Here is a 13443-nt window from a genome sequence, read left to right as displayed (position 1 = left end):
GGTTTAAGAGACCAATGTAGGCCAATATAACTTCTAAGAGGCTGAGGTATAAACTGGAATGCAATACATAATTTGTTATGGAAAATGCATTACCAAATGGACCTAAATACTCTCACTGGCTGATAAAGAGATTTTCTGAAGAGACAAATGAGAAGGTTGTTTGGTAGGCAGGGAGTAAGAACACATAAAATGGGCAATACTGTTTTAATAGCTTTGGGGTTATACATGCCAAGGGGAATTCCTGTCTGCTGGTTAAGGTACACTCTCCTGGCCAATGTTAAATGAATACCACTAAATTGTAGTTTGGTGTCTCCCCTTTACAGGTGCCAAGCAAACCATTCTCCTGTTTACATTTTTTTTCTTCAGTTATAAATCACATTCTAGTCACACTTTCCTTCATTCATATTCTGGTCACCTTCAACCACACATATGTATGAAATCACTTCATTTTATAATTTCTATATTTTCAAAATAAAAGTATAATCATACCATGTTCAAGGAGTAAAGACCCCAAGCAATTGTTATCTTGATATTAATCTAAATATATTTTCTGTTATACAAAATCTTCAATTGAAGATATAAACAGTATTAATAATACCTTAAATCGACAAAAGGGATTTTCTTGTGTGAATTCCACTGGCGGAATATTATTGTTGAAATACCCTTTTCCTGTTCCCCAAAAGGCCTGCAGTTGATTCCATTTTGCCAAAATAGCATCTCTCTCATCTCCCAATAGCGTTGGAGCAGAAAGAGCACTCGCAGTATTTATCAGCTGGTTGGACTGTGTAGGAGCTTGTGTAGGCTGACTGAAGAGACCACCTAATGCTAAAAATGTACCCAAAATTAGTATTTAAAAACAAAACAAAACAAAACTTAATCCAGATCCTAGGCATGGGAGGCAAAATAATGCCCCCGCCCCCCCCCGCCCACAAAGACGCCCATAGCCTAATCTACAGAACCTATAAATATGTTATCTTACATAGCAAAAGGGCCTTTGTGGATGTGATTAAATTAAGCATGTTGAGATAGAGGGTTATCCTGGATTATCAGGAGGGACTCAATGTAATCATAAGATCCTCAAAAGTGGAAGAGTGAGCTCCGAGTCAAACAGATCTGAAGATGCTATGCTGTTGGCATATGGCAAAATGGAAGAAGGAGCTGCAAGCCAAGAAATGCAGGAAGACTCTAAAAACTGGAAAATGCAAGAGAATGAATTCTCCCTTAGTGCCTCTAGAAGTAGCACAGTACTGCCAAGACCTTCATTTTAGCACAGTGAAACCCATTTCTGGACTTCTAATCTCCAGAAACTATAAAATAATAAACTTTTATTGTCTTAAGCCGCTAAGTTTGTGGTAATTTGTTATGGCAGCAATAGGAAACTAATACACTAGGCCAAACCTCATAACGTTAAATTTGCTTTTCTAGGCCGGGCGCGGTGGCTCAAGCCTGTAATCCCAGCACTTTGGGAGGCCGAGATGGGCGGATCACGAGGTCAGGAGATGGAGACCATCCTGGCTAACACGGTGAAACCCCGTCTCTACTAAAAAATACAAAAAAATTAGCCGGGCGAGGTGGCGGGTGCCTGTAGTCCCAGCCACTCGGGAGGCTGAGGCAGGAGAATGGCGTGAACCTGGGAGGCGGAGCTTGCAGTGAGCTGAGATCTGGCCACAGCACTCCAGCCTGGGTGGCAGAGCGAGACTCCGTCTCAAAAAAAAAAAAAAAAAAAAAAATTTGCTTTTCTAATAATGTATTTTGAGACAGGGTCTCACTTTGTTGCCTAGGCTGGAGTGCAGTGGCCAGATCATGGCTCACTGTAGCCTCAACTTTCTGGGCTCAACCAATCCTCCTGCTTCATCATCCTGAGTCGTTGGGACTACAGGAGTGTACCAACGTGCACCTGGTTAATTTCTTAAAATTATTTTTTGTAGAGACAGGGTCTTACTATGTTTCCTATGGTAGTCTCAAAACTTCTGAGCAGCTCAAGAGACTCTCCTGCCTCAGCCTCCCCAAGTGCTGGGATTACAGGCATGAGCAACTATGCCCAGCCCTAATGATGTTATCCAAATTAACTCCATTACCAGAACACAAATTGGGTCCACAATATTAAACCTACACATGAAAGAAAGAAAGGAGGGAGGGAGGAAAGCATGCATGTGGATAAAGGAAAGTTTGTAAAGATGTAGGATTTTTTAAATAACTGTTATTACTGTTATATTTGTATAATATAAATTGGGGGATACAAAGTAAGTCTAAAAATCATTGTTATATCAATACTAGCTTACTAAACATTTTCCTTTCTCTCATTATTAAAAAAAAATAGTAATAACAAATGGATTAACCATCAGTATTCTAGGCTAAAACTTTAGATGGTTGTGTAACTTTGGGCAAATCACTTCACCTCTGTGGGATACCAATTTCTCTAATGCAAAGAAGCGCCAAGTTCTTAGGGCAGATAAATATTGCCCACAGTGTGGGATACGTATATCATCTTTTAACAAAGGGAGGAGCGAGTCTAAGGCTCAGAGCTTAAGGCAAAGGCATCTATCTAGAATTTATTAACACTATATTTTCTTTGTATTTAATTTCAATTACCTTAGAGCAAATGATACTAGTTTTCCACTTATAGCAGCAATAAATTTTACTTTAAAATAACTGTATTTAGTGTTTCAAAGTAAACTGATTTAAAGAAAATTCTTAAATAGTAACACAAATGGTACATAGATAAGGAGAAAACGTGAATACCAAAATGACCTGAGTTTTAAAACACTGTATTAGATATTATTTAAGTTCTCTTTCAGCTCTAAACATTGAAAGTACCACAAGGTCCTTGGAGTTTCTACAGGGCTAGAGAGAGGCTCTTTTACTCTCCAGAAAAGTATTAATTCCCAAATGAGTATATATAAACATTGGCAAGAACTGGACTAGAACTCAGAACACCTGAATCCTGGTTTATTATAAGGTCACTTTCTATCCTTTAGCAAGAAATTCCTGGGCTTTATCTTCCTCAACTTTTAAATGACATGAATCAACTGTGATCTCTATACTGAGACATATGTAGTCAGCCTCTCATTTTACACTTCACACTGAATTATGACTGTACCAGTTTACTTCAAGTTCACCAACTGGAGGGCATTGATGAACTCAAATTACAAAATCCAATACTCTTTTCAAGACAGAATAATATTAGACTTCTTATACCTTGCTGCCTTCTCAGAGCCCTCTTGCTGTTGATTATTCCTTTGGCCCCCAAAGAAAATCTTCACCTTCTGTTGAATACAGATCCTCCTTGAAAGCCCTTCTCCCTTAAATTTCCTGACAATACAGTCTCTCTTGGCTTTTTATATATATAAACACATTCACTCATTCACTCACCATTAATTCACACAACAAATATTTACTGAGTACCTACTAAGTGCTCAGAGCTAAATGCTAAAGATACAGTGGTAAACAAGGTAGACAAGATGCATTAAACAAACTGAACACATCAAACAAATATTAACAATTGTGATAAGTCCTTCAGAGAAGTACAGAGGTTCTGGGAGTACTAAATAAAGGAGCTGATCAAGCCTGAGAGAGGGGTCAAGAGAAGACAGTTCCATTAGCACTTCAGTTAGGGCCTAAAGGAAGGAGTCAGCTAAGCCATGGGGTAGAGGTAAAGGCAAGCAACATGTCTAACATCTCTGTAGAGACAGAGAGAGGAAGATGAGTGAACAAAAGCAATAAGGAGGACTAACAATGAAGTAGGAAAAAACTAGACTAGTGTCACAGGAGTTAAGGTCTCCCATTGGCCAAATGCAACTAACTGAAACATATTTATTAAAGCCCATGCATTCAAAATGGTAATTTTGGCCGGGCGCGGTGGCTCAAGCCTGTAATCCCAGCACTTTGGGAGGCCGAGATGGGCGGATCACGAGGTCAGGAGATCGAGACCATCCTGGCTAACACGGTGAAACCCCGTCTCTACTAAAAAAAATACAAAAAATTAGCCGGGCGAGATGGCGGGCGCCTGTAGTCCCAGCTACTCGGGAGGCTGAGGCGAGAGAATGGCGTAAACCCGGGAGGCGGAGCTTGCAGTGAGCTGAGATCTGGCCACTGCACTCCAGCCTGGGCGACAGAGCGAGACTCCGTCTCAACAAAAAAAAAAAAAAAAAAAAAAAAAAAAAAAAAGGTAATTTTATGAAGTATAAGATCAAATTTTTTAAAAATCCTAACTCCTTGCATACCATAAGAAATAATGAGGCCACAAACTCCTTTTTATAAAAATTGTCCATTAAAAAGAAAATTATCCTGCCTTTACTATATAAACTGTGTATCAGCGTGATCAAGCAGTCTTGGAGGATGAAGAAAAAGTTCCTTTTACAGAAGAAATTTCAGTGTGATAGGGAGGAAATTAGAAAATCACCATTTTGCAACCCCTAATAAGATAACTGATTGAGGCAATGATCAAGGAATGAAACCATTAGGTTAAAGTAGTAAGATAAAAATACGCTGTCACCATCTGAACCTACTGATCAATCTTAGCATCACCATAAGTGAGTTAGTCTTTCAATGTGATGTGATATGAAGCACACAGCACCACTTGCAAAATGTTCTTTTTTTTTGAGACGGGAGTCTCGCTCTGTTGCCCAGACTGGAGTGCAGTGGCCGGATCTCAGCTCACTGCAATCTCCGCCTCCCGGGTTTACGCCATTCTCCTGCCTCAGCCTCCCGAGTAGCTGGGACTACAGGCGCCCACCACCTCACCCGGCTAGTTTTTTTGTATTTTTTAGTAGAGACAGGGTTTCACCGTGTTAGCCAGGTGATCTCCTGACCTCGTGATCTGCCCGTCTCGGCCTCCCAAAGTGCTGGGATTACAGGCTTGAGCCACCGCGCCCAGCCAAAATGTTCTTACCAAAAAAGCAAAATCAAGTCCCTAAAGCAAACTTTATTTACCACAATTATGAGAGATAAAGTTAAATAATATTACAAGGAAGCAGAAGAAAAATACAGAATGGGGGACATTTAACAAGACAACTGGAAAATTTATGAGGGAAAAAAACAGAACGAGGAATTCTCTACACTAAAAAGAACTTAAGGGACATGACAAGAAAATGAATGTGTGGTCCATGTTTGGATCATGATTCAAACAAACCAAGTACAACACTTTTGAGACATAGGGAACTCTGATTATAGATGGGGTATTAGATAACACCAAGGAATTATTGTGGGTTGGAATGAGGTACACATTTTTAAAGAGAGAAGTATAGTAAAGCATGAAATGACATGCTTGGGATTTGCTCTCCAATATGTCAGTGATTTTAAAAAAAAAAAAAAAAAAAGGAAAGGCCGGGCACGGTGGCTCAAGCCTGTAATCCCAGCACTTTGGGAGGCCGAGACGGGCGGATCACGAGGTCAGGAGATCAAGACCATCCCGGCTAACACGGTGAAACCCCGTCTCTACTAAAAAAATACAAAAAACTAGCCGGGCGAGGTGGTGGGCGCCTGTAGTCCCAGCTACTCATACTCAGGAGGCTGAGGCAGGAGAATGGTGTAAACCCGGGAGGCAGAGCTTGCAGTGAGCTGAGATCTGGCCACTGCACTCCAGCCTGGGCCACAGAGTGAGACTCCGTCTCAAAAAAAAAAAAAAAAGAAAAAGGAGACAAGAACAAATGTGGCAAATTCTGACTTTTGATGACTCCAGCTGGTAGGGTTCACATCACTATTCTTTTTTTCTTTGTTAGCATTTTTCATAATTAAAGAATAGTAAGTGTTCACTGGATTTACTGAGATGATTGATGATCTTAACTTATTTGATAAAATAAAGAAACAGAAACCAGACTGGCAAATAGTTTGTGACGGTGAGGAGAGTGGTAGCTGAAGTGAATGTGAGATTAAAGTAGTTTTTTTGTTGTTATTAATGTTTCAAGAAAAAATAAACTTTAGTTATTTATATGTAGATGAGAAGGTGAAGACTAGGGGAGGGAGTGCAGCTAGAATAATCAACAGCACACGCACCCTGAGAAGGCAGGAGATTATGAGATCCCGAGTAAGGTAAAAAGAGGAAAATACGGATAGAGGGAGAAAAAGAAATAGATTTGGTGGAGGGAAGGTGAAGGAATTGCAATAAGGAATTCTATTTTCTCTTTGGTTTTTTTTGTGTTTTTTTTTTCGTGAGACAGAGTCTTGCTCTGTCACCCAAGTTGGAGGTTCAGTGACACAATCTCAGCTCACTGCAACCTCTGCCTACCGGGTTTCAAGCAATTTTCGTTGTCTCAGCCTCCCAAGTAACTGGGACTACAAGTGTTCACTATCATGTCTGGCTAATTTTTGTATTTTTAGTGAAGATGGGTTTCACCACGTTGGCCAGGCTGGTCTCTGACCTCAGGTGATCCGCCCACCTCAGCCTCCCAAAATGCTGGGATCACAGACGTGAGCCACTGTGCTCAGCCCTATTTTGTCTTTGAAGCAGCAGTCAAGGCCATCTGCTAAAAGTAAGAACAGATAAATTTGAGATTTGAAGAGAATAAAGGTTTAAAATTACTGCTATAGAAAGCGGGAGAATAAGCTGAAAGTAGAAATTTCACAGGATTACCAGGCAACATTGAGACCTGAGGTTGGTGATCAAGAATTTAGAGAGAGATTATCCCCTCTTCCATAACGTGTGATTTTTCTCAAGCACTCTCTAGATAGACAGTTGGGCTTATAAAGGCTTGGGGTTTTTTCAGGCCAATGTGACAAAAACAAGGAAGTTTGGCATATTGGCAAGAGATATAGAAAATGGAAGGCCATGGAATCTAAGCTAGTTAGAATAGTGAAGATAGAAAGAGTTAACAGAGCAGGAAGTATCAGTTGTCGAAAGAGCCAACAGTCTTTTGAAGGATCCTATATAATCAATGCTTTGGCTTGGAAAGGACTTTTGGCAGTTGTCAGAAAAGCTAAATGTAACTTTTCCCCTTGATTCACAAGTATTGCCAACTGAGATAAGTATAGCTGTGATTAGTAAAAGGGAGCTAAGGAGTATGAGGAATACATGGACGGGCATCTCTGTAATGAGATAGGACAAGCAGTGATCCTAACAATGCTGCTCAGTATTTTATGGTCAATAACCTACTTGGCTTGGGGGTAGCAGATGGCGGCATTTAAGTGTCAGTGTTTCTAAGAGTTTTGTTTTAGTATTCTCCTCTTACTCTGGAATCAGGTCTCCTAAATGACATCATCCATATCTACCACTTTAAATACTACTTATGTTCTGATGGCTTTCATAAATATATACAATTACCCAGGGGACTCCTCAAACTCATTACTCACAAACATCTGCTCTTGCTTTAGTATTCTGGATCTTAATGAAGAGCAAGGGATCCTTCAGTTATGCCATCCAGAAGCCCAAGATGCCTTTATCCAGTCATTCGCTTTTATTGATTCTGCAAGTTAAATCTCTCTCAAATTCACATCCTGTTTTTTCTCTCCCCTCTTAACTGTCACTGCCTTAATTCAGGTCTTCACTATTTCTTGCTTAGATTTTGGCAACAGCTTCAGAACTCATATCTCTGCCTCCATTCCAACCCACCTATAATCTATCTTTGTATTTCTCTAAGAGATACTTGTAAAAATCTGATTATTTTCCTGTCTAGCTTAAATCCTATAATGGTTTAGAATTGCTTAAAAGACAGCTTAGTAAAACATATAGGGTACGCTAATAATCCAATTCATATCTATCTCTCTAACTCTCACCACTGACCCTGAGGTCATTTATGCATTAAAACTGCACTGATCTAGTTACTGGTCCCAAATGCATTATACTCTGCCATAAACCATGCCATGTTATTTCCTCTGTGTGGATACCCTAGAATCTCCTTGACTATGAGCAGGGATTGTGGTCTTCAACCTTGTACACCCAATGCCTGACATACAACACATACAATAAATGGCTATTACATAACAAAATGAGCCCCTTCCATTTTTAAAACAGCACCAGATTCAAATCCCCATTTTCCTAACAAAACTAAATGGAACTAAAGTTACTCATAGTTGGAGAGACTATTTCAAGAAACAAAGGAAACACTTCATTTTTGCTGTCCTTTCCTTAACCACTTAAATATTTCATCGAATTTTGTATTTTTGCAGGATTGTAGAAAAGATTAATGACTGTAATAATTGAAAGAATAGTTCTGAGAATGCTATTCTATTATCTTCATCCTACTGTTAGGCAATCCTTGAAATTCATGTTTAATAAGTTAATAACTAATCTTCAATGACTGAGTAGGATGAATTTTAACTAGTCAATCAAGTTACTTAAGAAAAATGAAACAAAAGTAATTTTAAGAGGCATCAGATTGGAAAAGTGAAAACAGCACTAGAAGGAGTAGTTGAATTTCTGTCCCTGTAAATTCAGAGGTATACAGGTAATTCACAATCTCTCACTTTCCTCTCTTCACCCATAAAATGGGGATAATAAAAGTATTATTTCACAGGGTTCTTGTGAGGATAAGTTAATCCATACAGAACAACCCCTGGAACCTACTGCCATACCAGCTAGTATGGATGGTTAGTAAGGAAGCCATCAAAGACTAATAACCAGACTGTGTCAAAGGGACTTGGGAGCCAACTTGAAAAGGCTTGCACTGGCCAAAGATGTAACAATTTAAGCATCAATAAGAATGGTAACTGCAATGGATTAAAAAATAGCAACTAGTTTAAAGGCTGCAGTTTCTGACATTAAAAAAAAAAAATGGTAATCTTTGGAGAATGCTAGACCACCAACTGCTTATTCTGAAAACCAGTAATAAAGAGAATCAACCAAACAGATAAAGTCAAGTTTCTCCTCATAGAAGTATTTCAACAAATAAATGAATCCAGGTGAAATGGCACTATCTGTAACCCCCAATGAATTAATGGATCTAGATAATGATCACCAATGGCTCAATGGTAATGGCTGATCACTCAAAAAAAAGATACTATATGTCTTCTGATAAAAAATATGCCTATGAAATAGTCTCGCAAACAAACAACAAAACAACAAAATATATATATGTATGCCCCAGATCTAACCCAATCATCAAGAAATACAGAGAACAAAGGAATGTGTTAAACTATACCATAGGCGTGCAATCAGAAAAGTCTTGACTAAAAAACTCTCTAGGATAAACGATCTGTTTTTTTCAACAAATTAAAAAATAAAAAAAGAGAGGCCGGGCACAGTGGCACACGCCTGTAATCCCAGCACTTTGGGAGGCCAAGGCGGGGAGACTGCGAGATCAGGAGTTCAGGACCAGCCTGGCCAATATGGTGAAACTCCATCTCTACTAAAAATACAAAAATTAGCTGGGCCTGTAGTCCCAGATACTCAGGAGGTTGAGGCAGAAGAATCGCTTGAACATGGGAGGTGGAGGTTGCAGTGAGCCGAGATCGTGCCACTGCACTCCAGCCTGGGCGACAGAGCGAGACTCTGTCTCCAAAATAAAAATAAAAATAAATTAAAAAGAGAGATAAAAGAAGAGCCTATAGAGATTTAAGACAGGCAAAACTAAATACTGTTTACATACTTGAATGACAACACTATAAAGTAAGGAAACGATCACCATAAAAGCCAAGACTGCAGGTCCTCTGATGGGGAAGCGATTGGGAGGGAAACGTGGTAGGCTTCTGAACTAGCTGGCCAGGGACCATCTCCTGACATGGGCAGTGGTTACAAGGCTGTTAACCTTTGTAAACTTATATATAATTTATTAAGCTGTACTTTTGTGCGGTTTCTCTATTTGCTATTTTTAACAACAAAAATTTAAATGGAATGATCCTAAACACAGGAACTTTATAATCCTAACTGTGCCAATCAGAGTTCTCCCCAGCTGCTATCATATATAAACATGAAAAGCAACATTCCAAATCTTTTGGAACATATAAACAATTCTTATAAAAAGTCCACTGAAGTATTTTGAATGCACTCAATAATGTCAGCTAGCATTGTCACAGTTTTTTATTTGAAGCTGAAAACCTCATACTTACTAGTTTGTTGTTGCTGCTGTTGTGTATTAAATCCTCCAAATCCCAGTCCAGTTCCCAAACCGGTACCTAAACCAGTATTAGTTCCCGTTGTTGTGCCAAAACCAGTACCAAATCCAAAACCTTTGTTCTGAGTACCACCGAAGAGTCCTTTGAATGAAAAATTGGAACTTCGTAAGTTAAAAAAAAAAAAAAAACCACCTCTACTTCATTTACTTCTACAAATGACTTAAGATGGCCTCTTACCAGTAGTGCCTGTGTTAGTGGGGGCAGAAAAGCTGAATGCAGAACCTGCAGTTGTAGATGTTGTCCCAAATCCTCCAAACCCACCTAATTAAAAAAGAACAAACATAGAAAGGAAGAATCTTTTGTATATATAAAGGCAACTTTTTAAAATTATAAGTAATTGCTACATATAAAATCAAAATATATTGATCTACTTTTTCCTTTCTCTACTTCCAAGATCAATTTTTTAGAAAACTATACTACCAATCGAGAAGTCAAAATGTTACAAGAAATGAACTAAGCATTTAAAATAGAAATATCACAATGTAATATATACCCTTCAATTAAAGGGGTGGTTAACAGTTACAGATGAGAAAACACATTAAGCCTATTGCCACAATTCTAAAACAACTATGTATGTACTTTGAGAGGATATGCTGCAAATTCATATGGCTAGAAGATTTAGACTGATAACAGTAAAGACTAAAGTAGACTATGTGTTTACTGACAGGTGGAACTGTTTAAAATGAATAGCTTTAGATCAGCAGTTCCTAAATTCCAGCAGATACAAGAAACGTAGTTTAGTAGTGTCACATATTCCCATTTTTTACCCCAAGAGAAACAGGAAATCTGGATTTTCTATGTAAAATGTATGGGTTTTTAAACCCTAATTCAACTACTTTTTTTTTTGCAAGGAATTCAAATGTTTTGAAAATAGCGTGCCAAACATATCACATTAGCAGACTCGTTGCCAGTTTGCAACCTTGGTTTTGGTGAATTTATGTCAAGATTAACTGTGTCAAGAGTTATATATAAAGTCTCTGTCAAGACTAAGTAACTTTTCAAAGGAAGCACACCAATACACTTACCTCCATACAACAAGAATGTGTTTCTTGAAGGAAGAGATTTGACAGATAAATGGAATGCTAGCCAATCTAAAATTGTTTTATTATTTTTGTAACTTATTGTCAGTCTTCAGCTGATTACCAAGGGTATCAAAAAGCCTTTCAAGACAAATGTTTGAACCATTAGTGTCGAATTATATTGCAGGTTTTTTGGAATCTACCTTCAATTTCATTTATTTCTGGTATACAACACAGATTCATCAATATTGCAATACAGAAAATACAAGAAGAAAAAAATGCAACCATTTTATATTAATCACCTCATTCTGATTTGGAAAACTACTCGAGTAAGCTGCATGTTGCATGCAGGCACAACTAAATACTCTATTTACTTGTAGGTTCTATTGCAGTACTGCAAACTGTAAACATTTTCATAAAAATCACCTAAAGTACTAAGCACTGTTGTAATCGCTTTTTATTACTTTTCACTTCCACAGAATAACTATGATATCATCTGAATTGGCTACACAATAAACACTAGTCAATTTCTCATCATGCTCCACAACATCAAAAATGTTTTAGTAATAGCAGGTCTACAAGTATACAAAATAAAAAGTAAACAAGAACATCTATCAGCCCTCTGCTGAAGGTTAACACATACAAAAGTAGTTAAAACATGTTACATTATCGTAACTCAAAACTTAACAGTGATAACTCCAAATGAACATAAAATCAAGCAAACACCAACAAGTTTATTTACTGTTGCTGAATTATGAGCTGGGTGGCTTTATTCGGAAACACAAATTTCAAAGTAAGATTTCTGTTTTACCCAGTGCCAATTTTAAGCAAACAAGGAAAAGCAAACACATCAAAGGACAGTGATATGTGATCACTTCGAACACATCTTAATTAAAATGGATCATCTCGTCTTTGAAGTTTTCAAATATTCTTCTGTTTTCAACTCAGATGCTAGGGTGATAATCACATTGCAGTAACAAGTGAATGAATAAAATACCAAACTTCCCAAGTAAAGTTTAGGGAGTAAATAATGTTTATCAAATGCATATAATTGGCACGGGCATAAGAGGCATAATGTAAGAGACTATGGACGATAAATTCATATACGAGCAGCTGAAGAACAAGATTTTTTTTCTACAGTGTCACTATGTAAAGTACACATAAACCTATTTTAAATGCATACATAATATCACTACTGCGTCTTGCAAAATTTTTAATGAGCTTCAAACAACCCACATGCATAAGAAAATCCTCATAATTATCTTTTTGAATGCAAAGACATCTAGCCTACCTTTTAGAATTCGGGGCTATATGCCATAAAATTAAACTGCTCTCTTTGAGCTTTTCCCAAAATTCCAGAAAAGAATTGGGGATTCTTTCTATAATTACATATCTTATAGAAATTACATATCTTATAGTATCCTAATCTGCTGAGTTGACCAAAGAAATACATTATTATTATAACACAAGTTAAAAAACAAAACAGGTTACTGCTGTTCGTATAAGACTTGTTTCTCTTTGGAAACAGAAGGACAATAAAATGAAATCTCAATGAAAGATGCAAAAAAATGAAAAATGACTGCAGGAGTCCAAGAATCCCAGGATGGGCTTGACTGGTGGTGAGTTTATACTTTGGAAGTCTTACCTAATAATTTTATAGATACATTCTATTCAAAATTATAATCCAAATGCTTATCATTTGGAAGATAAGTGCACATTTAATAAAGGAATATAACTTGCAAAACTTTCCTAAACCACATCTTTTAAGGCACTAAAAACTTGATACAAATATTTTTGATTTGAGATAAGGAAACAAATTTCCTTTCCTTATTAAACAAGTAACAGTTCCTTCCCAAACTCCAGGTACCACAATATTCTTGGACTCCAGCTCCCAACACTCGTTACACATACAACCCGCAGTATCTACCTGCACTTGCCAGACTGTTACCAAAATTGAACGGAGTCGCCGAGGTAGAAGAAACACCGAAATTCCCAATATTAAAGTTCACTGCAGGATTAGCAGTTAATCCGAAACCCCCAAAATTAAACCCACTGGCGGTGGAGTTGGCAGTCTCAAGCCCACCAAATCCTGATAGGCGTGTAGGCAAAGAAACAAAATTTTAAAAAGGGGGAGAGGGAAAAAGAAAAGAAAGCAAGGTAAGGATTACAAGAATCAGCAGGAGGTTTCACAGAAGTGAACAAACCTGGTTTTGCTCCAGTTTAAGAAAGCAGAGTGGGAGTGGGGTGGGGCAGATGGAAGAAGCACGACGGATAAGCCCCATAGCGAGGACCACAAGGGGCCGGGGCTGGAACTAAGGGAGTCAATGGGCAGTGCCAGTGGATCCCCAGCCCTATCCTCGCTGGCAGCGGGAACCAC

General features: G+C 38.1%; 1 protein-coding gene across 2 annotated transcripts in view; it reads right to left on the bottom strand.

Annotated features, from left to right (window-relative positions):
* NUP54 (nucleoporin 54) overlaps positions 1-13443 on the bottom strand; it is a 36604-nt gene that overhangs the window by 22585 nt on the left and 576 nt on the right. For both annotated transcript variants that reach the window (XM_033214385.1, XM_033214386.1), the window contains exons 2-4: positions 10225-10308; positions 9982-10128; positions 599-825 (exon numbers count right to left, since the gene is read on the bottom strand). In XM_033214385.1, coding sequence (XP_033070276.1) covers positions 599-825; positions 9982-10128; positions 10225-10308 — 458 coding nt within the window. The remainder of the gene's footprint in view (positions 1-598; positions 826-9981; positions 10129-10224; positions 10309-13443) is intronic.

This window comes from Trachypithecus francoisi, unplaced genomic scaffold (genome assembly GCF_009764315.1).
Source record: "Trachypithecus francoisi isolate TF-2019V2 unplaced genomic scaffold, Tfra_2.0 Lachesis_group1, whole genome shotgun sequence".
Lineage (NCBI taxonomy): Eukaryota > Metazoa > Chordata > Mammalia > Primates > Cercopithecidae > Trachypithecus > Trachypithecus francoisi.
The sequence above is the reverse complement of the archived record's forward strand: the minus strand, read 5'-3'. Positions and strand labels throughout refer to the sequence as shown.